At 39.7% G+C, this 26,978-nt stretch overlaps 2 protein-coding genes across 6 annotated transcripts; one reads left to right on the top strand and one right to left on the bottom strand.

Moving 5' to 3' along the window:
- The first annotated feature begins 651 nt into the window (after positions 1-651).
- On the top strand, positions 652-17,219 carry LOC108677610 (phosphatidylinositol-3-phosphatase SAC1). 5 transcript variants are annotated; one of them, XM_018165857.2, is made up of 5 exons: positions 652-691; positions 12,723-12,907; positions 13,233-14,501; positions 14,768-14,974; positions 15,589-17,219. In XM_018165857.2, the coding sequence occupies exons 2-5, from the start codon at positions 12,761-12,763 to the stop codon at positions 15,778-15,780; spliced, it is 1,815 nt and encodes a 604-aa protein (XP_018021346.1). In that variant the 5' UTR covers positions 652-691; positions 12,723-12,760; the 3' UTR covers positions 15,781-17,219. The 5 variants fall into 5 exon arrangements, with proteins under 5 accessions (XP_018021346.1, XP_018021349.1, XP_018021347.1 ...); XM_018165860.2 differs by lacking the exon at positions 652-691 and adding an exon at positions 2,106-2,130; XM_018165858.2 differs by lacking the exon at positions 652-691 and adding an exon at positions 4,197-4,432.
- Positions 17,208-26,479, bottom strand: LOC108677609 (UBX domain-containing protein 4). The gene is made up of 5 exons (XM_018165856.2): positions 26,241-26,479; positions 21,906-22,031; positions 21,200-21,342; positions 18,735-20,104; positions 17,208-18,398 (listed from the first exon to the last, which is right to left on the bottom strand). Exons 1-5 carry the CDS (start codon positions 26,320-26,322, stop codon positions 18,275-18,277), a joined length of 1,845 nt encoding a protein of 614 aa, XP_018021345.1. The 5' UTR covers positions 26,323-26,479; the 3' UTR covers positions 17,208-18,274.
- Between the last annotated feature and the right edge of the window lie 499 nt (positions 26,480-26,978).

Here is a 26,978-nt window from a genome sequence, read left to right as displayed (position 1 = left end):
GCGGCCACAAGTCCGGCCGTAAAATTATGCGAGACGTGTGTTTGGGCGTTTTTGAAGATGCAACTACCTTGCAATTTTTACAACCGGATGTGGGCAATATTTGCATGCATAATTGCAGAAGCTTTCGGCTGGTAGGATATTAAGTGTTTATCGCTTAATCGAAGAACACTGAGGCCAGAAAGAATTTCACAGATGCCATTAACTGCTATGCGATATAAAAAATATTACATATATATGGTAGAGCAAAATTTTAGGAGTTATTGAAGCACGTTTATCCACTATTTTTGACAAATATTTTAGGTCTTTAACTCTGCGTTATACTGTAATGCCATCGTCATTCCCTTAACAACACTCTGCTATGTTAATTTATAATAAATAAAACGAAATGTATTAATTCACTCCGTCAACCACCGAACAATCAATCACAGTATCCACTAGAACGTTTACCTTGTGCTTCATATGAACATATCAGATAGTGCCTTACACGAGCCCTGCACGGCCGTAGGAGACATCGTTATTATTGCTATGAGCGTTGCTATCACAGCGCACAGGGCTCCGCCGCTCTGGCGGACTGGCTGAGAGTGCATCTCTAACGTATGGTATCACAGTTTTCATTCTCAAGCTCGCCGACCCTGACGCTGTACTGCTCAGTGCTTCGAATTTTCACTGTTCCCTTTACCACGTTTTACTGATCTTCCACAGAATCCTCTTCATTCCAGAAGTGGGCTACGGCCCTAAGATATGTGACAAGTGTTTATTCATTGTAAATTCATAAAAAATTCAGTTTAAAATTTACTGGTTAAAATAGACTGTGATTAGTGATCTGTGAATTTTCACTGTTCTCCTATTGTTGATTTCCTTTGCCACTTTTTACTGACTGGAATCGTTTCACTGCGTGGCGTGAGGCGTCTACGTCACGTGTGCGTCACTGCGTGCCAATCTAGGGCAATCAAGTTTTTATCTGTGTTTGTACCGGAAAATGGAAATAAATGTTTTTTTAACAAGTATTTCAACTTTCAAGTGCGCAGAATAATAAGGCAGATTGGCAGAGTGAGGTTGTGGGCGACTGATCTCTCTTCACCGCTGAGAAGATTGTCCGTTCTTTAAATCTAAAAATGAGGCAGAGCAAAATGGCGGGAGTTGGCACGGCATCTTCTGCAGCCAGTAGCAATAACAAAACTTCAGGCAGCACCATATCCAAGCATGGAAAAGCAAACAACAGCGACTTTCCCCCTTTTGGTTCAGACAATTCATCCTGAGAAGTGTAGTGTGATCAAACTAGGCAGGCAGAAGTCCCGAGGCACTTACTATATGAATAAACAAGATGAGAGACTGGAATTAGCGGTGGGTGAAGTGGAGAGGGATCTGGGAGTGATAATCGACGATAAGCTATCCTTCAAGAAGCATGTCGCTCAGTGCTCAGCAAAGGCAAACAAAGTCGTCGGCATCATTCGCAGAACCTTTGATCACCTAACCGAAAAGACATTCGTTCAACTGTTTAAGAGCTTGGTACGCCCATTTCTTGAGTATGGGCACTGCGTGTGGCAACCAGCACACAAGACTCTATGTAGTGATATAGAAGACGTCCAGAGGCGAGCAACAAAACTCTTGGCATCACTAAAAGACAAGCCCTACTCAGATAGGCTCAAGACGTTGAAGTTACCATGCTTGGAACACCGCCGGCTGAGGGGCGATATGATTGAGGTTTATAAATACCTACATGGCTACTATGATGTCTCACGCCCAAGTTTTGCGATGGCTACAGCGAGAGACCTCTGCGAAAATTCTCTAAAAATCCAAAAGAGCCACTTCAGACTGAACATTAGAGGTAACTTTTTCTCTCAGCGCATTGTCACAAACTGGAACAGCTTGCCAGAGAATGTCGTCAAAGCACCATCTGTGGATACTTTCAAGAGTCGCCTTGATAAACATTGGCTTCATCTGCCTACTCTCTATGCTCCATCATGCCAGAACTAGACACTAACTTTTTTTTTGCAACCCAGCTGCCCCCGAATTTTGCTAATATTACAAAGTTAGTATAGTCTCAGAGAGACAAACAGGTCTCTGAGAAAGGCCTCAAGCGTCTAACTTGTCAAGTCAAGTCAAGTGCTCAACATGTTAATTGCAGAGGTGGGCAGTAGCGCGCTACATGTAGTGCCAGTAGCGGCCACTACATTTTCAGTAGCGGACTAGCGGTAGTGACGCTACATTTATCTTTAAGACAATGTAGCGGTAGCGCCGCTACATTTCAAAGTAGCGCTGCCCAGCTCTGGTTAATTGCTCAATGCCGGTTCACCCTTGACCACTTCTTTCTTGTAGAGGTCAATCTTTCTCTGGGGCAATCATCTTACCCCAGAGTGCCCAGACCCCAGGGCCCAGGCCAGTGGGCCGTGGGCCCGTGGGGTAAGATGGGACCAGCTCCCTTTTTTTCATCTGTACAGAAAACTGTGTTAGATGCAAAAAGTCTGAGTTGTAGCTTAGAAGCCCATTGCATAACTACACCTTGGGATAGGTTTAGGGTTTTTTTAGTTAGTCATGGTATAGATGGCCGTAGATGCTACAGGCTTGTTAGTGATTTTGGTCCTGTCTTACCTCATCTGAGTGATCTGACTATATATATTGGCCAAGACATCTCTCCCTTTTTGCATTGAAACACTGTTAGGGGCTGCATTTAGGCAAATGAATGTTCAATTAAGTATTTTCAATTATTTTTTAGTGTCCCCAGTGCTTTAACAGTCCAGGCGGGAATTCTAAAATTTGTGGTTCACATAAAAAAAGCGTTCTGACTTCCGCCTTGAAAAAAGAAAAAAAAGTTCCAGGCAACTAGAAACAGGTTTGCAGGCCGTCAGAAATCGGTTTCGGTTACGGTAGCTATGATCATATGAACGTCAAGTCAGGCAACACAGAGAAGGTCCCATGCAAGATCGTTACGTTAATTGCACGCGTCAGTCACAGATGAGCAAGAGGGATGGATCTACAGAAGGAAATACTATTTACTCCCAACATAATAGTTTCAAATTAAATATAAAAAAAACATTTATTGCACCTATTCGTTACCTCAGCTTTCAAATTGAGGAGAAACTCATCGGCAGTTGGAGAAACTTCTCGAAGAAAAGGCAATGCACAACAAACAACATGACACTTCACGGTTGACTGACTAGAATACACTGAATACTCAAGTCAATAGAGTACTCGAAAGTTAAAAATTTAGCATTCAAACCTTTAGATTCTGTGAACCTTGTGATGTCTTCATTATTAAAACTTTAGAAGGCTCACAATATATCACGTAAAGTTTTCACTCAATTATCGTCTCCAAGTTCAGGAGCTTTATCTGCAGTTAATTCAGTTACTCACACACCAATTGCTTAACGAGAACTAACAATTAAACAGTAAACACTAACCATCGTTCCCACCACTTTGGCTGTTGCACATGATTGATTCTGCATGTATAACATTTACGATTTACAAAGGTTATTAAACCATTCTGTTGAATGCCAGTTACTTATAAATTTGTAATATAGAAGAATTCGTATCTATCATTTTTTTTCAAATGAGTATATTGATGGTTAGTGTCCCTGCGGCTTGCTACCTTCTTTGTTTGTGTTTTTCGTTAAGTTGGTAATCCTGATCGCAATTGCAGGAGTTTCCATGTCTCAGCTTATTGCATCAGTGGTCAGTTTTGTATTTGTCGATTGAATCATAGGCAGTTTTTCATGTATTTGTGAGTGAGTGTACATAGCGAAAATGTTATTCTTTGCGATTTCCATCAATAATGATATAACTACACTATTGTATTACGCTCTTGAAATAAGAATTGTAGCATTACGCATTAAGGTAACATCAGTGCGGTAACATTGTGTGCATTTGAGGTGGTCCCTTCTAGCTTTCTATTGCTGATTGGATTCCAGTGGCTGTGACGTTGCACACGTTCTAGTGATGATTGGATCCCTGTGACAGTACGTTGGACGCGTTCAACTTCAAGCGTGGATTGGATTCTTGTTACTGTGATGATGCAAGCACTATTTTTTTCAATGAAACAGCTGTGGCATCTTGCAGAGACTCATCAGTGATGATGATGGACTGAAAGTGGAAGAGTGCTGGATGTTCCAGATTTTTGGGTCCTGCTTTCTGATTTGCTATGACATGTTCTGATTTGCCATGTGTTTACCAGTTAATATATTACCCCTCTGGAATTCCACACAGTAAATTTGACACTAATAAAGTGACTGAAAGTTGAAGTTAAATTAATGCATGGGAATGTGAATAAGTGTTTTTGGAGCGAGTTAATTTTCCATGGTCCTGCTTATCTGGTACTAATACTGACTTACCAACCACTCATGCTGCCTACTGTATATGAGCCTGCTTTCTGGCAATGAAGACTTCCTTGCTGTCCTGTCACTGACCTACTAAAATGATCCTGGCTCTTAATTAGGTAAGTCAAGGGAACATTCTCACCACGAATCTCAGTCCTAAATTTTAATTATTGAATGTCATCAGTATATGTTTGTATATATCATCCATCATCCCTTAAAAATTGTTTTAGAGTTCTGTATTAGGTAGGTCAATGTGTTCGTATGTGTTCTAAGTGTCCTTATGAAGTTATGCGTTTCAAGTGTTTTGTTGGATAGGTTTTATGAGTTCTTGTTCCTGCACTTTTGCAGAGCAGCCAATTGGGGCGCATTCTGGCTTCTGGGTAAGTCTGGGACCAGTTTGAGACAAGTGTTGGCTCAATTTGGAGCAAGTTCTGGGCTAGTTTGAGGCCAGTTCTGGACAAGTGTCAGGCAAGCTTTGGGCTGACTGAGCTACATTGCAGACAAGTTTTGGGCTGCTCTTCAGCTACTCAAGCTGATGCTAGAGGCTAGTATGGATGCCCCTTTAAGTCCTGTCTAGAGGCTCATGTATGAACTGCCCTAACTTGCCAGTTGAGTCTACTTCACTGCTACTCACAAGTAAGACCACCGCCATCTTGTTTCTTTGGTGCAGACTCCACTTGATGGACCAGGCCTGGCCAAAGACCCGTTTTGAGCTCTTGATTTCTTGGTTTCATTATTTTTGGTTTGGTTTAGGTTACTGATCATTATTCTGGGCCAGTTTAGTTTATTTACCTTGTATCCTTATTTATCTTTACTGTTCAAACCAGTTTGGGCTGCTGGTTATTTATGTTCTTAAGCTAGGTTCACCCCTCACTGGGCTGTCTCATTACTAACCAACTAATTTTCACCTTTCATCTTCATGTACCACTGATTATATTTAATGCAGATTTGCTTGGTTCTTCCACTGTTTGACCTCCTGAGTCTGTTTTTTTGTTTCCTGTGCTGGTATTGTACCAGCCAGACTGCCGACCTTTAGAGGGGCTGACCCCCAACAGTACCACTGTTGCGGGAGAGGTGCAACATACTTTGCTACCCCAACAGGATAGTAGAACTATTAATGCAATTAGGGAAAAAATCAGCAAATGTTGGAAAAATCAGAGTTATACAGATTTAATAAGAGACGCTTGAAGAATGCTCTGAACCGCGAGCTTCAAAACCCATACTCAAACAGCTTAAACTACACTAGTCTTGACCCCCATTCAGTAATACCTATTGCACTATATATACATTTTTACTAGCACACAAAACCTTAACCTAGAATCAAACATGAAAATTTCTCACTTTAACCCCTAGGCAATGCTGACATGCTAGTACAAAAACATTCTAATCCATCACGGAAGCAGCCGTCTGCAGGTAGTTGTCAGTTAACATCCACCATCCAAAACCATTTGGTTGTGCAACATTCGTTCATAAACGCAAGACAATAAGTGTAGACGCTGGCCGCAGTGGCGAATGCGAACGTCAAAAGTATAGGATGCAATTAAACTACACAATAGGAAAATTCATAACACAAGATAAGTCAAAGGTCCTGAACTAGCTCAGACAACCTGGCTTGATTTCAGTACAAACTAAGTAATTGATCGGTGAATGATGGCACCTCTGGTGGGTTGAAGGGCTAATTCTTTGAAAACTCCACACAATTAGGCAAACCGTGTTTTTCTAGAGTAAACGTCTTGCCCAACCGTCTAGCTGCAGGACCAGTTTTTTACGGGCAAAGACAATAACGGTATAGTTCGAAGTGATTGTATAACTAATATTCACGGTTCACATCCACATAATACATTCGGTTAGTTTACAATACAGGTACATTTAAGACTTTCACAGAAATCACATCGTAGACGATGGATGGTAGCGTCGGTGGTTGACCCAGTCGGGCACGTTCCATGGTCTTCACACATCGGCTGTCGAACTCTCGACAAGTCTCCTGTTCCCGCTTGGAACATACGGTTAAGAGAACTGGTAGCATCGGCAGCAAATGCAACGGAACTGGATTCCATGGGTACGGTGTCCCGGTCACAAATCAGAAAGTCCTAATTACTCTTCATTCCAACATCCAGGCGAAGTAAGGGGTCGGCGAAGGATCACTGTTGAGGCTGGTTCTCTTGAGTATCCTCCTGGTAGCCACACCAGCCCATGACCGTGGGCAGGATGTGTTGTAGCAACCAGCCCAGGGATCAACGAAGAACAGCCAAGCCGATAGTTCAATATAGAGCCAGATCTGCAGGCCGGCACATGGCGACCACAAGCAGTCACGCCCGCTGTGGTAGGCGGCTTAACCAAGAGTGAGCCGAACCTGGCTCATGTCCAATTTCAGCTCCGAGTAAGGCGTCGGAAAGAAAAGAAGAGCAAGACCGACATTCAGAAAGTTGGGCTGCTACACCACCATGGAGGCCACAGCAATCTCCACTCCTCTCAATGAGTCCTTCCTCTGTATAATCAACATTTGCATTCCACTGGCCTCTTCCTGCCCCATGGGATATTCCCCGGATGTCTCACAGTCTCAGACATTGCCATCATCCTGGGTGACTGTCTAATGGTGGGCAACTTTAATGCCCATCACCTCTCCTGGTTCTCTGACACTGAAGATTGGAGAGCTGCAGCAAAAGGGACCACAATTATAGTGCAATTCTGTAGGTAATATAAAAGACCATGTTCTCATTATATTTTAAACCAACCAATGATTCTTTAGGAACAGCTACACAACACACTAGCTCCTTCCTGAACAAACAATAGCTGCACACTAAACAAACAAAAGGGTTGGGCCAGCATTGTGTCAGCAGCAAGCTGTGCCAGCAGATGCAGCAGCTAGCCTTGCTTGGTGGTGAATTTGGAATTTGAAAGCAAAATGCATGGATAAAGTGCAGTTTAAAGTCCTTAGAAGCCCAAAAATTTACAAATTTTTGCTTCTGCATGAATTTCAATGCTGTTAACATTGAAAAACTTCAAAGTGTCTCATGCAAGAAGTGCTTGCTAAATAAATTCTAATTTGGATATAAACGTTACTTTAAAACTGAAAAAGTCCTCTGTCCTGCTCCTCTCCTCAGACGCTCATCAATCCTAATCACACCCTTCTGCCACAATCTGCAATGGCCTCATCCCTTTAGATAAAACCCCCAAAATCCTAGACATCAGCTGGGTCATTTGCTACATGTTCTCATCTCATGTCAGAGCTATAGCCACTAAAGTGATGGGTTCTTTACATATCTTGGAAGCCCTTGCCAGCGCTAACTGGGGTTCCTCCAAGGAGGAATCGAAGGAGGACATCATTGCCACTTACCCGACAATCATGCGCCCAATATTCAATTATGCTGTTCCCATCTGGTACCCTGTCACTTCATGCACTGCAATAGCAAGCCTCCAAACTATCAAAAACTGTGCCTTGATACTAGCCAGCGGCTGCCTCAATTATCACCGAGCGCCCATCTATACTTCCACTGTCTGCACACCTGGACCTGGCTTGTGCCCAGTTCCTTGCCAGCACCCTCGAACCCTCTCACACCTCATCCCATATTGCCTCTGCTCTCCTTGCTGACCCCCATAAAAGCTTCCATCCACTCGAGATTTGGCCAACTTGTTGCGCCATTTCTGCAAACATGTCCGCTTGTGCCTATGGAGAGGCTCCTTTTGCAGGGTGCTCCATTTGCAGGGAGATTGCCTCCCACATTGCAGGAACTGACGATAACGCTGTCCGTGTAGTCTCACCACCACCGATTGCATCAGAAAAGGCTTTGCTTCCTTGCCCTTCCCTTAATGCTCAGTGCTATTTCAGCCCATCTCCAGAAACTAGTTCCCTGGCATCCTACACCTTCAGGATTGGATGCTCCCCCAGCACCACCTGCAGGTGCAGGGACCTCCTCCACCTCCAGTCTGTCCAGCATCTTTGCCTGCCCCTCCTTCCCCACAACATCCCTTAGTGTCTCCGTATTGTAGGACTGCCCTGTGGAGGTGGCAGTGTTCCTGGCTGCATTCCTTGCCTTTGACCATCTTCCTTCTCTTCTGGTACCTCCCCTCTAGCCACCACTAGAGCCTCCCCCCCCCAGCGAGTGTGACTGCGCAGGAAACAACATACAATGTACAGTTGTAGTGCACATACTATTCAATACAACATACACAAATTGCAATTGAGGATTTAAATTGAAAATAAAGGATTGAGCAGTAAAATACCTATCATACTTCTGTACATAGTGCAATTCAATAGGTAATCATACTGTCAAACGGGGTAAAAAGGGATGGTTTTAAGCGTTTTTTGTTAATAACTTCTTACCATGAAACATTTCACAAACAAGTTTAGGCTCATTTTATGGCTCTTTGCGAGGGCTATCGAATGGCATCTTCAAAAAATTCCATATACTATTTGTAAGGTGCCAGACGCAATATAAAATGCTCATGAATTAATCTGGAAATGGGGTAAAAAGGGACACTTGAAATAAAACATAATTTTAAAGTATTTTAAACATGCAGAGTGTACTCACCTATTACCAGCAGTACTCCAAAGTCCTCCTCTTCTGTTTAGCTGTACCGTCAACTGGGGCTACTCGGGACGGGCAGGGTAACTCGGGACAGTCCTCCGACATGGCGTAAAACTGTTTTAATAGCAAAACTAATTGGAATATTGCAAAACTAAATATAGTGGTGTAAACGTCAAAATTTTTCCTATCTATGAAAGTTCAAAAATACAACATTTACTAGCTTTGAAAAATTCCTGAAAAAAATGGTGAAAAACAATATTTTGAAAAGTTACTTCTGCTAAGGTCTGCATTAAAAAAAATATTTGCCATATTAAGAAATTTTGCTTAGAAAAAAGTGGCAGACAAGTGTCAGCATGAAAACTTTATTTGTGGAATTTACATACCTCAATCCCCCCAAAAAATGTCACCCATTTCCGCACGGCAGGGCTACTCGGGACACCCCCTCGGGGCTATTCGGGACACCCCCTCGGGCTATTTGGGACACCCCCAAAAATGCATTTACAGTAGAACCTCAGCAAAGGCTCCAGTTAAGAAAAAATTTATTAAAAATGTAGAATATTGATTACATATACCTTGCTCAGCAAAAAAATTTCACTTATCAAAAAATTAGAGCATTGTCGGTCATCACAAAATTGTGCATTGAATGTCATATATAGAATTGTACACCAGGCATCATAGAATGAAAAGTAATTGACCTAAACTATGGTTTATTTCTCCAAAACATATGATGGTTGTCACTAAAACATTCCTTTCTGTTTCAGGTGCTATGTTTTTCACAATCTTTTTTTATAGTTAATTCACTTAACCCAATTAAAATGGTGTGAAATTACAAGCTGTCCTGTAAGCTTGCAGATACAGAAAAAATGCTCTAAGGCTGCTGATATGAAGCTTGCAGTGGACAAGGTAGTTGAAATGCTCAATGGCCTGTTCATGGATACGGTAATATCCCATCAATAATACGGTAATTGATGTATATGGTAATATCATATCAGTAAAGGAAAAACAAGTAAAAATCACAGAAAATGTCATTTATTCTACCTCTACATCATCTACAATGAAAGAGGAGGTTTTCAGAGTACTGTTAGTAATGGATGAGTACACTCTGCATGCTTCAAATGTTTTGAAATTAAGTTTTATTCCAAATGTCCTGAGTAGCCCCATTCGACGAGGCTACTTGGGACACTTTTTTTTGCTTCTGGCACCTTACAAATAGCATATGGAATTTTTTTGGAGAAGCCATGCAATAGCCCTTGCAAAGAGCTTTGAAATGAGCCTAAACTTGTTTATGAAATGTTTCATGGTAAGGAGTTATGAATGAAAAACGTTTGAAATTGTCCCAAGTAGCCCCGGTTGACGGTAATGTAATGACAAGGAGCCACTTAAATTTGAAATTTAAGCAAAAATCTTTGTGATTAACCCATATTTATCTTAACTGTGGCCTTTGCTAACAGCGGATCTGCTGTAAATGTGTTTTAGGGTTGTCCCTAATACCCTGGGGGTTGTCCCTAATGACCCCAGAGGGTGTCCCTAATTACCCCAGAGGGTGTCCCTAATTACCCCAGAGGGAGTCCCTAATTACCCCAAAGGGTGTCCCTTATTACCCCGTCACGCAGAAATGGCTGCCATTTTTTTTGGAATGCACACATTTTTTTCAGCAATTTTTTAGAGATGGTAAATGTTTGATTTCTCGACTAGCTTTAAACATATTAGATAGTAAAAATGTCAAAGTTTATGCCACTATTTTTAGTTTTGCAATATTTTGATTAGTTCAGCTGCTACAACATTCCTACGAAATGTGGGACGTGCGTCCCAATTAACCCTGCCTGTCCCTTTTTACCCCATCTGATGGTAGTATTTTGAGATTTCAAACTGATCAATGCTCCTTTATGGACTGGAACACAGTACTTTTTCATCACCTCTACAAGATCACACCTGTACTAGCAAACTAAATAAACAAAAGAGACATCATCAGCAGGCAGCAGCCATTTCAAATTTGAATTTTTTCAAATTAAAAGGCAGTCTTCAAGTCAAATTTTGTCATTAAATGCCCAAAAAATTAAAATAATTAATGTTTTTTTTGCATAGATTTGAATGTCATTAATATTGAGAAACATTAAGAATCTTTTGTCATTTATTTTTGTTGCTCAGCCTGATCAAATGTATGGTTTAAAAAAATTATTGACATTGATTGCTAACAAAGAACTAGACAACTAGACAAGAACTAATTTCACTTGTTACAAGTTAAATTCATGACCTGAAATGATAATTTTCAAGTAAAACATGACTCACATCACATGAATTTATCCATTACTAGTTTGCAATTAGTCTATCTTTAAAATGTTTTTTATAAGAGTTACAGCCATATGAGGAAATTAATATAGAATGAAATTACAACTCCACATTTTTATTTATTAATTTTTAACAATAATGAGTTTTAATTATTCAATTTAATGAGAAGTGTAGTATATTTCAAACCTATAATAGCCCACAAAATGTTTCTAAAATTAATTGCTTTAGGACATATATATTGTGTGACGTTACCACAAGATCCCGCCTCTTAACACTTTAGTTGCATTTGGGCCTGAGTTAGTGAAAGGTAGATGTATTCTTTGCCAGGACAGGAGCAGGGCACACATTCCAGTGTCAAGAAAGTGTAGATTTTTGAATAATTTCCCAATGCAAAATGATCAAGTAAAACTCTCTTACACTAATTGTGTATAAAACTGCAAGCCAATAGGACAAATTAACCTTTTTTTGTTTATAAAATATCATCAATTAGTTGAAGAACTTTGACAAAATTAATGGAAATAGCATGAATTACAACAATTTGGCAATTAAGATTCATGTGCAGAGCATCAAAATAATAATAATAAATCAATCATAACCTAAACATTTTATGCACAATTTTGTGAGGACTGATGATGCATTTAGTTTTTTGTTAAGCGAAATTTTTTTTTTCACTGAGCAAGGTAAATGTAATATGAATTTTTTGTTGTTAATTGATTTTTTAGTTAACTGAAGCCTTTGCTAACCAAGGTTCTACTGCAAATGCATCTTTAGGGGTGTGCCTTATTACCCCGAGGGGGGGGGGGGTCCCTTATTACCCCATTGTGCGGAAATGGCCACCATTTTTTTAATGAGATAGGCCAATTCCGTTAAAGGCGTTAAGAAGCTAACACATGTGTGCAACTTTTCTGTATGCATGAGTATTTTTATGTATGTAGGACTTGTAGGTAGTAAATGTATGATTTCCTAACTTGCTTTATGCTATGTAGATAGTAAAAATGTTGAAATTTATGCCACTATTTCTAGTTTTATATTATTTTGATTAGTTTAACTGCTACAACATTTCTACTAAATGTGGGATGACTGTCATAATTTACCCCGTCTGCCCCTTATTACCCCGTTTGATGGTATCATAGAAGACTGCTGTGTAAATTTAAATATCTCAGTCTCAAATCAAGATTTCTGTAAAAACACTCAAGGTTCAAGGTTTATGTAGAAACTTGTGTGGAGCCTAATAGGTTAAAGAAATAATAATAAATTTCTTGAAATTATTGAAGTGATTTTTGAAGATATTTTAATCTCTTAATTTCTGCTTCTATGTCACATTTTAACTTACATTCTTGATTATAATTTTTCTCATAATTCAACTTTTGCTCTTCAATATTTTTTATTCAACAGAAATTATTTGTTTTCAAAGTGTTTTGGAATATAAAATTAGATGCATAAACCATTTTTATTTTTTGTTAGGCATGCACTTAATGATCTTGCATCTTTTCTGATGAAATATATGACTATTGTCAAACAATTGTCACTGTAAGGTTTTATAACGTTTATTATTCTCTGACATTTTGTAATTTAATGTATTTTATGACAGAATTTCAGAATTCCAGATTAAAAGCTTAAGTTTCCATCATGGGATCTGGAGAAGTGCATGAGGAGTTAATTCTTCACTGCACTGATGATGCATTTTATCTGGAGCCAGTGAGCCCTCCAGGCCAACCTATCATGGTCATTGACAGGGTCCTCTGTGAAGTGGCTGTGCAGGACAACAAAGGACAGGTTTGTGACCTAGCTTTTTATAGTGGAAGTTAAAATGCTTTCCTGCATCTGAGAGTGATATATATAGCATGAGCTCTGCAGTAGGCCAAAATTTTTCTCTATGCAGTGTGTATAAATCTACTTAGACTGTTGGAATTTAAATGAAAAAAATATAAATTTTTAGACCCTTACAAAGGGTTTGTATTGCTAACTTAAAGTTTTGTTTAATTGTCTATTGCTATCTGTATCAAAGATGAATAACCTGTTGAGATACCAATAAATGAGAACTATGACCACTTGGGATTTGTTTTCGTCATATTTTGCTGCCAGTCCAAAATCTCCCCAGGTGCCTCTAGGAGCCTCTCGGAAGACTGTCTATGGAGTCCTTGGCATGATCCGGCTCATATCAGGACCATATCTTATCCTAGTGTTGAAGAGATCAAAGATAGGCACATTGCACCGGCAGACCATTTGGAAATTGGATGCTGTTGACATCATCCCATTCTCTCGTTCAACTGCCTCATTGACAGCTGAACAGAAGATGTACAATGACAAGTATTTGACACTTGTTCAGCAGGCTCTATCCACTCCATACTTCTACTTCTCTTACACATACGACCTCACTCACACTCTGCAAAGATTGTACTACACCGCAGAAGACTTCTTGCAAATGTCTCTTCATGAACGAGCAGAACAAAGATTTGTGTGGAACCAGCACCTCATGCAGGACTTGATACTTCATCGGGACGCTGGTCGCTTCTGCCTGCCTCTGATGCACGGATTTGTATGCATCAAGCAGTGCAGCATCAATGGAGAATGGTTTACGTGGAGCTTGGTGTCAAGACGTAGCGTCTACAGAGCAGGCACCCGAATGTGGACTAGAGGAGTTGACAAGGATGGTGCTGTTGCCAACTATGTTGAAACCGAGCAAATAGTTGAGTTTCGTGACTTTAGAACCTCGTTTGTTCAAACACGTGGGTCAATTCCTCTCTTCTGGAAGCAAGATCCCGACCTCCGCTACAAACCTCCTCCAACTCTCACAAACGACAATCATGAGGAGGCTTTTGGATGGCATTTTGAATCACAGGTGATGCTTTATGGTCGCCAGGTTGCCGTCAATTTAATTGATCAAAAAGGCAGTGAAGGTCGCTTGCAAGAAGCTTTCAATTTTCATGTAGCCAACTCCACAAGACAGATGGTCAAAGACAACGTAAAGTATGAATACTTTGACTTCCATCATGAGTGTCGGAAGATGCGGTGGGACAGACTAAGCATTCTCATGGACCGCCTCGTTCAGGATCAGGAGACCATGGGATACTTCTTGCTGCGCGAGGGCGTGGTGCTCCGGGAGCAGGACGGCGTGTTCCGCACAAACTGCATTGACTGCCTTGACCGCACTAATGTCGTGCAAAGCATGCTCGCCAGACGCCACCTCCAAAACGCCCTCACCACCATGGGGGTGCTCAAAAGCAATCAGAAAATTGAAGACCAGGTCTCCTTTGAGCATCTCTACAAAAACGTCTGGGCTGACCATGCCGATATAATCAGTATTCAGTACTCTGGTACAGGAGCTCTTAAGACAGATTTCACCAGGACTGGAAAGCGAACAAAGATGGTTTGTTTAATGTCTACGCCATTAGAAGTTTAAAAATATCTTGTGGGTTTGCTTATTGTTGTATGGCTAGTATTGACTACCGCTGTAGCCGAGAATTTTGTCAATAAAAATGTTACGGTTGTTATTGAAAAATGTAAAATAATTTTGGTTTAGTCATTCTAATATACTCTGGCTTAGATTTTAATCTGTATCAACATGATGACTCGCCGTTATAATTTTATTTCGTTGGTGGTGGCTCATTTGTTGGGCTTTGTCTTCCCGTGCAGGGGCTGGTGCAAGATGGCTACAATAGCGCCGTTCGCTACATCAAAAACAATTTCTTGGACGGTGACCGTCAGGACGGCTTGGACCTGCTGCTGGGGAAGCATCTCGTCACCTCCGCAGAGGGCGCCGCCTCTCCCTGCCCTCTTAGGGACACGCGAGACCCGCGCCTCCTGCTTCTGCCTTTTGCTTTCTTCTTCTCGCTCCTGATGGTAAGTGCCATCGCTACTCAATGGGTCGAAGCTTTAAATACAGCTTCAAAAATAAATATTCATGCTTCAGCTGTATTCTGTTACCTACTTTTAGGCAAGATTTTTTCTGAAACGCAGTAACGCTGTGATTGAGGAATAGCAATCAAACAATGGACAGTTTATCTGCCTCATAAAACCGTTGCTGACAGATATTTCAAATAAAAAATTAAAAAAGCGGGGGTTACAGAATCGTGTGACTTGAATTGGTCTACAATATGTACAAGAATTGGCGTAAGAGTGGTAAAGACACTTTGAACTTCTGTTCCTTCAAATTTCTACGATCGGACGTCATAAGTTGCTGTATAGTCTTCAGCTCTACACAAACGAGTTAGAAGTTCTACATTTTACTTCATTTTATTCAGTTTTTTATGTTTAAGCTGTTCTAAATAGCGGGTAAATCTTTGATTATTTGAGAAATACCAGCAAACGTTTTTTAAGGTCATAAAAATCTATGAGGTTTTCTTCGTGCGTTTGCATCAGTTATGTAATTGGGAGAACGCACCACATTACTTTTTAAATCCCCACAGTCTCCTTTTGCAATGTTCTCTGCATTGACGGCTCTTATCGCTTTTCAGGTGTTTGCGTGCGTGCTGTTGCCATCCGAACTGAACTCCTTCACGCTGCTGTCGCTGTTGTTCTGGGCCTCGATGGTGGTGGCGGCGTCGTTGTTGACGCTTCGTCAGGGCAGACAGCTGGTCAACGCCCCCAAGCTTTGCTCCGTACCCCTCAGCGGGCTCTCGAACGGCGAGGACGAGAAGAGAAGTTAGCCGACACGGACGCAGCAACGCCTCGCGCTTCTATATGCACTGCAGAAGCATATAGTGTAGCTTAGCAACTTTGTGATCAAGCATTAAAGTGAAGACTACTGCAATTGTGTGTGGTATTAAAGGCGTCTTCTGCATGTTTCTGTGATTAATGCAAGGTATGCAGAATTTTACGGAGAATTAGGTAACGACGGATGAAACATTCATGATTACTCCTTTTGTTGCATTTATAAATGCGACACTGCTGATTCTGTGCTCGTTCAGAGTCTTCTTTCAATCTCGCCTCTTTATATCTCTTCTTATTATGGAAGATAGTTGTGCGCTGTAGAACTTGAGCTTTTAACTTCAGGATCTTGTAAGTATTCTGGTTACTCAACTATTGCCTGAATTATATACAACACAACCACAACTTATTGAGGTTTGCAAGATTTTCATTGGTAATTGGAATCGTTCCGGCCAGCCAGGGTCATGAATATAAGCTTATTTTGTCATCCATTATTTGCTGCGATGACTTGGTCGGGAAGAGCTCGTCAGATTACGGCAGAGCGGGCACTTGTCTGCATGTAGGGTGAGGCCTGCATTCGTTTTTACCTCGGTTTTCCATCATAAGAAATTTACCGTGTCACGGCATCAGAGCGCTCTTGCCTCGATTAATATAATGCAAACTAAATATTTTTGGGAAGAGATGATAGGTAATTTATTAGGCATCTTGTTAGTTTGTTGTTCGTTTGCAAATGTTTATATTTATATCCTCGTGCTGCCGCTATTTAAAAATTCGTTATTGCCAAAGCTTTGTAATTGATCATGTTTGGTGTGTGAAAGCTTTCTTATCGTGTCATGACATTGCAGCCTTTGAACCCGTCGAATGTTTCATTGAGCTGAAGTCGCGTGTTCGTATTGAATTAATTTATTATCAATTTTTTATGTTGGGTCCTCAGGATGATTTTTGGTGTGCATTCCTTTTCTGGTAGTTTTGAGCATTCCTTCTTCTCTGCATTCAATATTTTTGCTGTACCAACTTTTCTTCCTGCTATCCTCGGTAAAACTTTTAAGATACTATCAAATTTCCACTAATGTGCAAGTTTTGTAATCATAAAGGATGCAGAGTTGATTTAATTTGTCATAATTATAAATTATAGCCATGCTATTGTTTGCTTGCATCGCAGCGTCGAGTTGTACCAATGTTAATTCTTTGGGTCACCAATTTCGCAGAAATTAATTCCGTTAATCAGGCAAAATTGTCCAATTATCACCCGAATTGTCTTCTCAGATGACGTGTAATAATGTACTTTACTAATGTTCATTTAGTGCTGTGGTGAAGAACTGGAGTTAGTGGCTGCAATTTTGAAATGCTTGTACTACTAGCTCAGCTCACTCGCTGCACAAAAAGTCCAATATATTCTAGAATGCTCGAGTAAAATGAATAAAAGTTCATAATCATCCGTCTTTATTTCACTAAAAAGGTGACCGGAGTCAGGTGAATGGTCGAACAAAAAACTGAATTCTCGTATTCCTCCTACATATATTTATAATAAAGTTCAACCATCTTTACAAATTCATATCTCTGTTGATTTGATATTTTAAATAGTTCAGTTTCATGTTTACCCAAAAATGAAGCAAGCCTAGGTTCTGAACTTGATAGGAAACGAAGGTGAAAAAAGTAATTGCTAATATGATGCATTCGTGCATGGCATACATTTTTTCACTGCAAGGGAAGAGAATAGGAGCATTTGTCCAATAGCCGTATATACGTCGTATCCGCAATTAGCATTTCACTGAGCTGACCAACACTTGAACATGAAGATTTCAGACCCAAACCTCTTCAACAGATGTAAAAAATCAGGCATTGTCATGCATATGACTGGATATCGACAAAAAACGCTGGTAAACAAACGTCGACGTGATCCTTGGAAAAGTGGTTACAATCGAAGAATATCGCCAAGAGCCGCTATATCTTGAACACTGTTCATTAACAGTAGAAAACGATCCGTGCCAACACGCAGTACACAGAGCAGAAGTGCACATCAAGAAATTACTGCTTTTTGGGATCGATGCACTAAGAGTGCAAGATGAACAGCGAGAGAGAAATTCTCTTCTATTGCACATCACCAATAGCCATCTGAACATAATTCGCAACTTGTCTTTGACAGACCAAGACCTTGGTGTCAATGTGAAATGCAAAACTCTCACACTAAACATCATCCAACCAACAGACTAGTCTTACTTGCTCGGGTGCACGTGCAGTTATTCACAATAGCAGGCGGTGAAATAAATCTCAAATATTCTACTTGTAAGTTAATATGTAACAACGCTACTACCCAACATGTCGCTAAGGAATTATACAGTGTAATCTATACCGCATATGGCAGACCTTTATTTGCCAGCCAACGTGGGGCTATTCGTTTCATTTACTAACACAATACTAACAACGACGTCAGCCCTACATCTGCTGGGTGGAGTTGCCGTTCCATGGGTTGTTCTCGTCATGATATCAGCCCTACATCTGCTGGGTGGAGTTGCCGTTCCATGTGTTGTTTTCGTCGTCATCGTCGCTTTCGTTACCAAGTCTGTGGATGTTGCCGTCCCTCCTGTAGCGCGCCTGGGATCTGGTACCGTAAGCTCTGCAGAGAAATTACTTCTTAAATTTGTTATAAACAAAGTTAAATAATTTCATTTGCTGCAACTCTTTGAAGAAAATCTGTAAATTTATAAGTTCAGTGAATAATTCTACAAACAAGTTATTTGATGACCCAATATTTTCACATAGACGCATATGTAAAGACAATTATTGAAAACAATATTTATTCCGAAAATCATCTTTGGTAGTCAAGAGTAGAACCAGTAAAATAAAATTGAATGTTCGAACGATTGAGCTAAATAAAGTGAAAAATAGTGAACTTCGAAAAAATATTTTGCATAAGCATGCCAGGCGTAAAATGCCTGTGACATTAACTTACGTCTTAGGTCGGTCGGTGGCGCGTCTGGCAGGTTCTGTAGGTTTTGACTGACTATCAATTCCTTGTTTGTCTTGAGATCGACTGTCTGGAGCGGCTGTCGTTGGTGCTACTCCAAAGAAAGACGACACAAGTCCTATTATTGCATTCACAGGGAGCATGACGAGCCACAAGAGCGACTTGAACCACGAGCCTCCAGTACTAACGACACTACCGACACCACCATCACTTCTGGTACCTAGGTTGCTCGGCATCACCAAGACGATGGCAGACGGGGCCAGACCGAGGTCAGCAAGGGACGTGTTCATGTCTTGGTCCGTGAACGGTCGCTGATGAACGCTGGATACAAGTTTGAAGCGAGAGAAGGGAAGAGTGATGTTGCGCACGACATACTGCCTGACCTCGCTCAACATGACTGATGGTTCAAACTGAGCCAGCTCCGAACTGCCATCAGGAAGCCGAAGTTTGAGACGGCAGGTGGTAGCCGAGGCTGCAGTAACAGGAACATTGGATGCCTGGAATGGCTGAGGTACCGGCGGTGCAGGAACGTCGCCTCGTAGAAGGGCAGCTCTTTCTTCGCGCTCTGCTCTGTCAGCCGCGATCTGAGCCTTGACTTTCTCCCGAGCAAGGCGATCCATCTCTTTGTCTCGCTTCCTTTCAGCAGCCAGATCTCGCATTTCCTTTTCTTCCTGTTCTTGTTTGATACGATGCATAGACTTGCCTAGTTGGCGTCGGCTAATCTCATTTTCATGCTCTTTCTGGAATTGTTCCTGGTCACGCTGTTGCCTCTTCAACTCGGCAAGTTTTCTGGCGCGGGCCACGCGCTCATCAAGTGACAGGTCAGGCGACCCAGCACCATCTCTGGACTGCAGACTGGCATCTTCTAGCGGTGCTCCAGCGCTATTGTTCGTATTATCGGATGGAGCTGAGGTCGTTTCTTCAGAAGAGGATGATTCAATAAAAGAAAAAGATGTTGACTCAGATAGTGATGGTGCAGAAGTAGCAGCAAGTGCAGAAGTGGGAGCAGGTGCAGAAGCAGGTGCAGAAGCAGGTGCAGAAGTAGGAGCAGGTGCAGACGTAGGGGCAGGCGCAAAAGTAGGAGCAGGTGCTGAAGTAGGAGCAGGTGCAGAAGTAGGAGCAGGGGCAGAAGTGAGAGCAGTTGCAGACATAGGGACAGGTGCAGAGGTATGAGCAGATACGGTGATAGAGGCTGAAGCAGATTGCAATGACGCAGCAGTGGACGTTGATAATGGAGGAATGTTTACAGAAGTTGGCTCCACAGAAGTATTCTCAAAGCTGATTCCATCAGATGCTGAGGAAGATTCAGCATGATCTTCTGGGAGCATGTCAGAGCTTTGACTAGAGGCCTCAGTCTGCAAACATTGGAAGCTTTTTCATTTCAAAACTAGAAATAACACTTAACATCAATTTTATTTATTGGTTATATAGTATAAGTAGTAGTAATAGTATGATGGTTTACTAGCGCTTCAGCTATCAAGCTATTTCGCATCGGAGGTCGAAATATAACATTGCCAGCAAGGCGGAAGGTCTCAATTATTCAAAATCTCAAGTTAATCATCACCCACAAGGGGCAGGTCTCAGATGTCCAGCCTGCTGAAGCTGACTCAAAAGAAGCAGCGTTAGCATCTCAAAGAGATGAAGTGACAAGGAGGGACAGGTGAAAAACAACAGAAACTAAGACACTTGAACAAGAGGTTGCTTACACGGGACGTCGGCCTCCCGTATGAGAGAGACAGAGAAGAAAATTGAAGGAATCCTACCTACATAATAACTTAATGTAAGGTAACCTACCTACATAATAACTTAACCCCACAACTGAGACCGCAAGTCAGACACCGCGAGCTCAGCAGTGGGGCGCTCAAGAACAATCCCCTTAGGAGCGCAAAATGCCATAGGACTTCTGACGCACACAGCCATGTGTCAGAAGTCCCCCTGAGGGGTTATATAGGTAGTATAACACTTCTTCCAAACTGCATTATATACTTAGGAGTAGCATTAGAATTAAACTTTGGAAAAAACAGCAAAGTTAATTGGTCAAGCCCAGGATTCTACATCTTTTTAGAATTATCTAACAATACCAACGAATTGAAAAAACAAATTTTAATTTTTCTACCTATGATGTACATTTAAAGAACAGCACTCAAAATTTATGAAGTACTGGAGAAATAGCTGGAATTTATGGTGTTATGTTCAATGTCTACAAAAAATTACCAATACCAACCCTTTCAGGATGTACCACAACAAAACATTACAAAGAAGAAGACTGAATAACCCAAAAATTTGGACTGAAGCTTTCAGCGGGTTGGAACGCAATCTAATAACATCATGATTATTATAACTATAAAGACTGTTCAAATTACATGGTAGAATGCAGAGAAATATTAATACTGTAAATCAGTTAGTGTAGTGTTGTCTACCAGATAATTATAACACAAAGTGCCACTCACAGTGCTCTGCTGGAAGCAATCCTTCATTATGGCTGGGAGCTTGGCCATGAGGCTTCCTGCAGTGACAGCTCCTGCTAAGATCTCCACTGGCACTCCATTATTGGGATTTATGAAGTACAAGGATGGTAGCACTACAATGGGATCTGTTAGAGACTTTCATCAAGGAAAACTAAAGACAACTTATTTCCTTCCAATAGAAGGAATATATATAACTGGAGTTGAAGTGGTTATTATCATGTAAGAAGTTGATTTCTATAATAATAATCATACAAATATTTCAAGAATGAGAATTTTATAGATCTTGCAAGGAAGAAGATAAAGCAGCAAATTTACATTCTGACCCCATAGTAGTTATTCATGATCAATTATACATCATATTAATTAGAATATTCAACAAAAAAAGATCAAGACTGGTTGTATGCTACAGGTTTAAATTATCTGTGAGTTTAATTTAAAATTATTTTAAATTTCAATTAAAATTAGCAATTATAATTTTAATTTGTTAAAGAGAAATTTGAAATATTGAACAAAATATTATATCAATGTTGCCATTTATAAGTTAAAGTCCTCATTTTTTTTGCATGAAAAGTGGATAGTCTATTATATATTTTCCTAAACTATAAGGTAGAAGATTACAACACTCAATTGATTTGTAAAAATATTGTCAATGTAAAAATAAAGAATTTAATAAACCTGGAAAGGATACAGATCTGATTGAACTGCTTGGCTTCATCAGAGTCACTGCTCAGCTTTATGGCAATGAAATTTTTCTTGAGCTCATCACCCGCACCCCCAATACTGGCTTCAGTTGTTGCAGAAGCTTCACTACCATCTGGAAAAAAAAGTAATATTAGAAGGCTAATATAGAGTTCATTAAAAGTTGAATCCAATTATTTTTCAAACACTATGAACAAAATTTATTGTTTATAGAATGGATTAAGAAGTTCAATAAAGTTTTTTGTATATACCGCCAACCGGGGCTACTCGGGACAATTTCGAACGTTTTTCATTCATAACTTCTTACCATGAAACATTTCATAAACAAGTTTAGGCTCATTTCAAGGCTCTTTGCAAGGGCTATCACATGGCTTCTCCAAAAAAATTCCATATACTATTTGTAAGGTGCCAGAAGCAAAAAAAGAGTGTCCCAAGTAGCCCTGTCAAACAGGGCTACTCAGGACACTTGGAATAAAACTTCATTTTAAAACATTTGAAGCATGCAGAGTGTACTCATCCATTACTACCAGTACTCTGAAGTCCTCCTCTTTCATTGTATATGATGTAGAGGTAGAATAAATGACATTTTCTGTGATTTTTACTTGTTTTTCCTTTATTTATATGATATTACCATATACATTAATTACCATATTATTGATGTGATATTACCGTATTATTGATGCGATATTACCGTATCCATGAACATGCCATTGAGCATTTACAACAACCTTGTCCACTGCAAGCTTCATATCAGCAGCCTTACAGCATTTTTTCTGTATCTGTAAGCTTACAGGACGGCTTGTAATTTCACATCATTTTAATTGGGTTAAGAAAATTTGCTATAAAAAAAGATTGTGAAAAACATACCTGAAACAGAAAGGAATGTTTTAGTGACAATCATCATATGTTTTGGAGAAATAAATCATAGTTTAGGTCAATTACTTTTCATTCTATGATGCCTGGTGCACAATTCTAAATATGACATCTATGCACAATTTTGTGATGACCGATGATGCGCTAATTTTTTGATAAAAGAACTTTTTTTGCTCAGCAAGGTAAATGTAATCAATATTCTTTGTTTTAAATCAATTTTTTTCTTAACTGGAGCCTTTGCTAACTGAGGTTCTACTGTAAATGTGCTTTTGGGGGTGTCCCGAATAGCCCCGCCGTGCGGAAATGACCGCCATTTTTTTTGGAATGAGATAGGCAAAATCTGTCAATTACGTCTTCAAGCTGACACCTGGGTGCAACCTTTATGTAGGTAAAATTTTTTTATTACGGTGAATATTTTTTTTACTACAGACCTTAGCATTAGTAACTTTTCAAAATATTGTTTTTCACCATTTTTTTCAGAGCTAGTGAATGTAGTATTTTTGAACTTCCTTTGTACTACATAGATAGGAAAAATGTTGATGTTTACGTCACTATATTTGGTTTTGCAATATTCCAATTAGTTTTGCTACTAAAACAGTTTTACGCTGTGTTGGAGTACTGTCCTGAGTTATCCCGCCCGTCCCAAGTAGCCCCGGTTGACGGTATATGACATTCTATGCACAATTTTGTGATGACCAATGATGCACTAATTTTTTGATAAGTGAAACTTTTTTCGCTGAGCAAGGTAAATGTAATCAATATTCTTTGTTTTTAATCATTTTTTTTCAACTGGAGCCTTTGCTAACTAAGGTTCTACTGTAAATGCGTTTTTGGGGGTGTCCCGAGTAGCCCCGCCATGCGGAAATGGCCGCCATTTTCTTTTGGATTGAGGTATGTAAATTCCGCAAATAAAGTTTTCATGCTGACACTTGTCTGCCACTTTTTTCTAAGCATAATTTTTTAATATTTAATATTTAAATATTTTTTTTACTACAGACCTTAGCAGAAGTAACTTTTCAAAATATTGTTCTTCACCATTTTTTTTTAATTTTTCAAAGCTAGTAAATGTAGTATTTTTGAACTTCCTTTATACTACATAGATAGGAAAAATGTTGATGTTTACACCGCTATATTTAGTTTTGCAATATTCCAATTAGTTTTGCTAATAAAACAGTTTTACGCTGTGTTGGAGGAATGTTCCAACTCCCAAGTTACCCCGCCCATCCCGAGTAGCCCTGGTTGACGGTATATAGGCACATGTGAGTACACAATTTTCATGAAACCATAAAACTCTTTGATTACACACATTGCAATGCTACATTATTTTTTATACAAAAATAGATGCAAAACAACTCTTCCTTTCAGACTCTTTCTTTTCACATCCTATGAGGCTATGAGTACTACCATAGTGGCAAACATAAGATTTTTAGATTCTCATACTATTTGGTTCCCTGATCTGGCTGAAAATCTTATTTAAATTCATACACCAATCATCTTCACCACTGTGCCTGAAAACCTTAAAATATAAAGCTTGATCATTCTGGATCAGCCAAATTGTAATATTGGTAAAACTGTCCAAGAATCCTGGGTAAGAAGTAAGTAGTAAGAACAATTGTTTATGGATAACTTTTCAGATTTGGAGGCAAAAATTGTTACTTCTTGCAATAAAAAAAAATAATTGTTAATGCTGATAAAGTGATAATATAACAATAGCACCTAAGTTGCCAGCCTTCAAAAGAAACAAACTATTTTTGAAATAAAACTGAACATCTTTCTAGCATTAATGAAAAACTTCTTAGTGATTACCTAGTATATAGCTATTGAAGCTAACATATCATAGTTCTGATCACTGATCAGTAATATATGATTTTGGTGATACATACTAAGCATGATTATGATAAGGTTAGGTATATATATATGAGGTTTTGGCCAAATGGTGACTGGTAGTGCCTGAGTGGTGTACCACTGTGCAGAGAGTGGATGAATATTTCAAGATCTTTGGCGACGCTTCAGTAGCCAAATTTTCGCCTTCAGAAGATCTTGCCGACACATTTAGATTGAAATTTTTGCATTTAATATATTTCTCAGTCTTCGGCCAACTATTTAGAAAAAAAGTAAGGTTTCCGGTGCGTTGGATGGAATACGATGCAGCGAAGCTTGTCCGGAAATCAGTTGTGATGAGTTCCCGCAAAAAATGTAAACAACGTTTTTTCGATTGCGTAGTTTCGGTCACATTAGAGCGGTCAGACTGCTTTATTTACATGTTCAGTTGACACTTGCTGTACAATCGGACTGTTTTTAGGGTAAAATTAGTTATTTGGGGTAACACGTGCATGCAACCTTGTAACTAAGTTCGTGGCTTGTAAATAGTTCGTCATTACTCAGCGTAAATGGCTTTTCATTAAAAATTACCCAGCGACACATCTTTAAAATGGCCGGCGACGCTTTGGGCTTAAAAATCCATATATTGGCGACACTGCATCCACCCTCTCCAGACAGGAATAATGGGCAGATTTTTTAGAATACCGCGGGTAAAAAGAGGCTCTTCAAGGGTGAAGTTGTAAAATCGCGGGTGCAATTTTCGTCCTCCCGGGTGCTTCTCGAAAATCTCCACCAAAACGGCAACAGATGCTTGCATTTGTTGAGTGTAGTGAGTGACTTTATCTGTGAACGAAGGTACGACGAATTCAGTACAGCCTTACATGTAATGAATTTTTTCTGGCGATGTGCTGTTTAAGGGCTTTTGGCCATTACTGTTGAAATTGTAGCTCTACGGGCGCGGTTAAATTTATATATGGCCACGGGTGAAGAAAACCATGGCCATTGGCTACGGGTGAAATTATCCATGGCCACGGGTACAATTGACCCTCGTTGACGGGTGGTTTTTGCTCTTGTACGGGTGACTCCTGCCCATTATTCCAGTCTGGCACCCTCTGCATAGTGGAGTGGTGACCAGTGACCTTCACTGCTACACACTCAGTACACAGTACACATTGTTGACATTAGGTTATTCAGCTATTGGCATTGACTGAGTGCTCAGTGCTGAAGCATAAAAACCAGCTAAATTGATGATTGATCACATCATCACATGCATGGGCATCTCATTCAATGATTCATGGGTAGCTTCTGCCAAATCTCCCAGAATGGATAATTCAAATGTAGCTAGTAAGGTTTAAATTAAATAATGTATGACAAAATTTTATGATTTCAAATGTTTCCAAAATTCCAAGTGTTATATAATAATATAAGTAATATAACATGAATTAAATTGTGTGTAGGGCAAGCGGCAGGCACCAGGCACCAGGCAGGCAGGCAGTCCGCAGAACTTCAGAAGGATTGATGGTATTTTAATAATATTTCAGTTCTATGAAATTTATATTTTGTACTGTTTATACTTGAGCTTTCTGCACATTATTATTATGCAGCAGTAGCACATACTGATATAGCATACCTGTGATGAAAACCACAAATACGGCATTTTTAGTCTTGGATAGCAATATTGCTTCGGGAATGTTACCCGAAAACCACTCCATAACGATCGAAAAAAGGTATTTTTTATTTGTAAGCAAAATTATGACAAAAGATATAAAAAAATAGACAATTGAATACAACTAGAATGAACGCTTTTAATGACTTTTTCTTCTTTTCTTCTAATCGACGTCACCCTAACATTCTTCAACAGCTGATTGCTATCCGCGTCACATAATTTTTTCAAATTTGTCGGATCCACAAAAAAATGATGACCACTCTAAAAGTGAATAAAATTATTCAACGCTACGTAGTGGAAACCCCTTTATTTAAACAATTTTATGATTTTTTTCTCTAATTTTATTTAAAGTGTTAGCCATATTCCCGCACACATAGTGTTGAATTTTTTATACATAGCATTTGAATTAATGTTCTCATACCCATTACCAGCTCTATGTATTTCGGTCAAATTTTTATAACCCTTCAAATTAAAAATGCATTTCAATTTTTTTCTTCAAATAACTTCAACGAATTGAGCTAGATGTTGCAATAGAATAAGCTTGGCAGATGTATCTGCCCTTCAAAATTATGATGCTTTGATAATGTCGTGCTTCTGTGGTCTCAGAGAAAATTACCGAGATCGAACATTACTATCGTTATCAATTATGCTTTATATAATTCAAAATACTACCAATGAGCGCTAGTGGATTTTTTTATTTAG

The sequence above is a fragment of the Hyalella azteca genome, unplaced genomic scaffold, assembly GCF_000764305.2.
Source record: "Hyalella azteca isolate HAZT.00-mixed unplaced genomic scaffold, Hazt_2.0.2 contig4222, whole genome shotgun sequence".
Classification (NCBI taxonomy): domain Eukaryota; kingdom Metazoa; phylum Arthropoda; class Malacostraca; order Amphipoda; family Hyalellidae; genus Hyalella; species Hyalella azteca.
Note: the sequence above shows the minus strand (reverse complement) of the source record. Positions and strands in the feature narration are given on the sequence as shown.

Bases quoted from the DNA above. Each gene is read 5' to 3' on its own strand.
- LOC108677610 (XM_018165857.2), top strand. From the start codon at position 12,761: ATGGGATCTGGAGAAGTGCATGAGGAGTTAATTCTTCACTGCACTGAT. The intron at 14,502-14,767 runs GTTTGTTTAATG...CTTCCCGTGCAG, and splicing joins CTGGAAAGCGAACAAAGATG to GGGCTGGTGCAAGATGGCTA. The intron at 14,975-15,588 runs GTAAGTGCCATC...ATCGCTTTTCAG, and splicing joins TCTTCTTCTCGCTCCTGATG to GTGTTTGCGTGCGTGCTGTT.
- LOC108677609 (XM_018165856.2), bottom strand. From the start codon at position 26,322: ATGGAGTGGTTTTCGGGTAACATTCCCGAAGCAATATTGCTATCCAAG. The intron at 22,032-26,240 runs GTATGCTATATC...TTTTTTTTCCAG, and splicing joins ATTTGTGGTTTTCATCACAG to ATGGTAGTGAAGCTTCTGCA. The intron at 18,399-18,734 runs GTAAGTTAATGT...ATTTCTCTGCAG, and splicing joins GCCACCGACCGACCTAAGAC to AGCTTACGGTACCAGATCCC.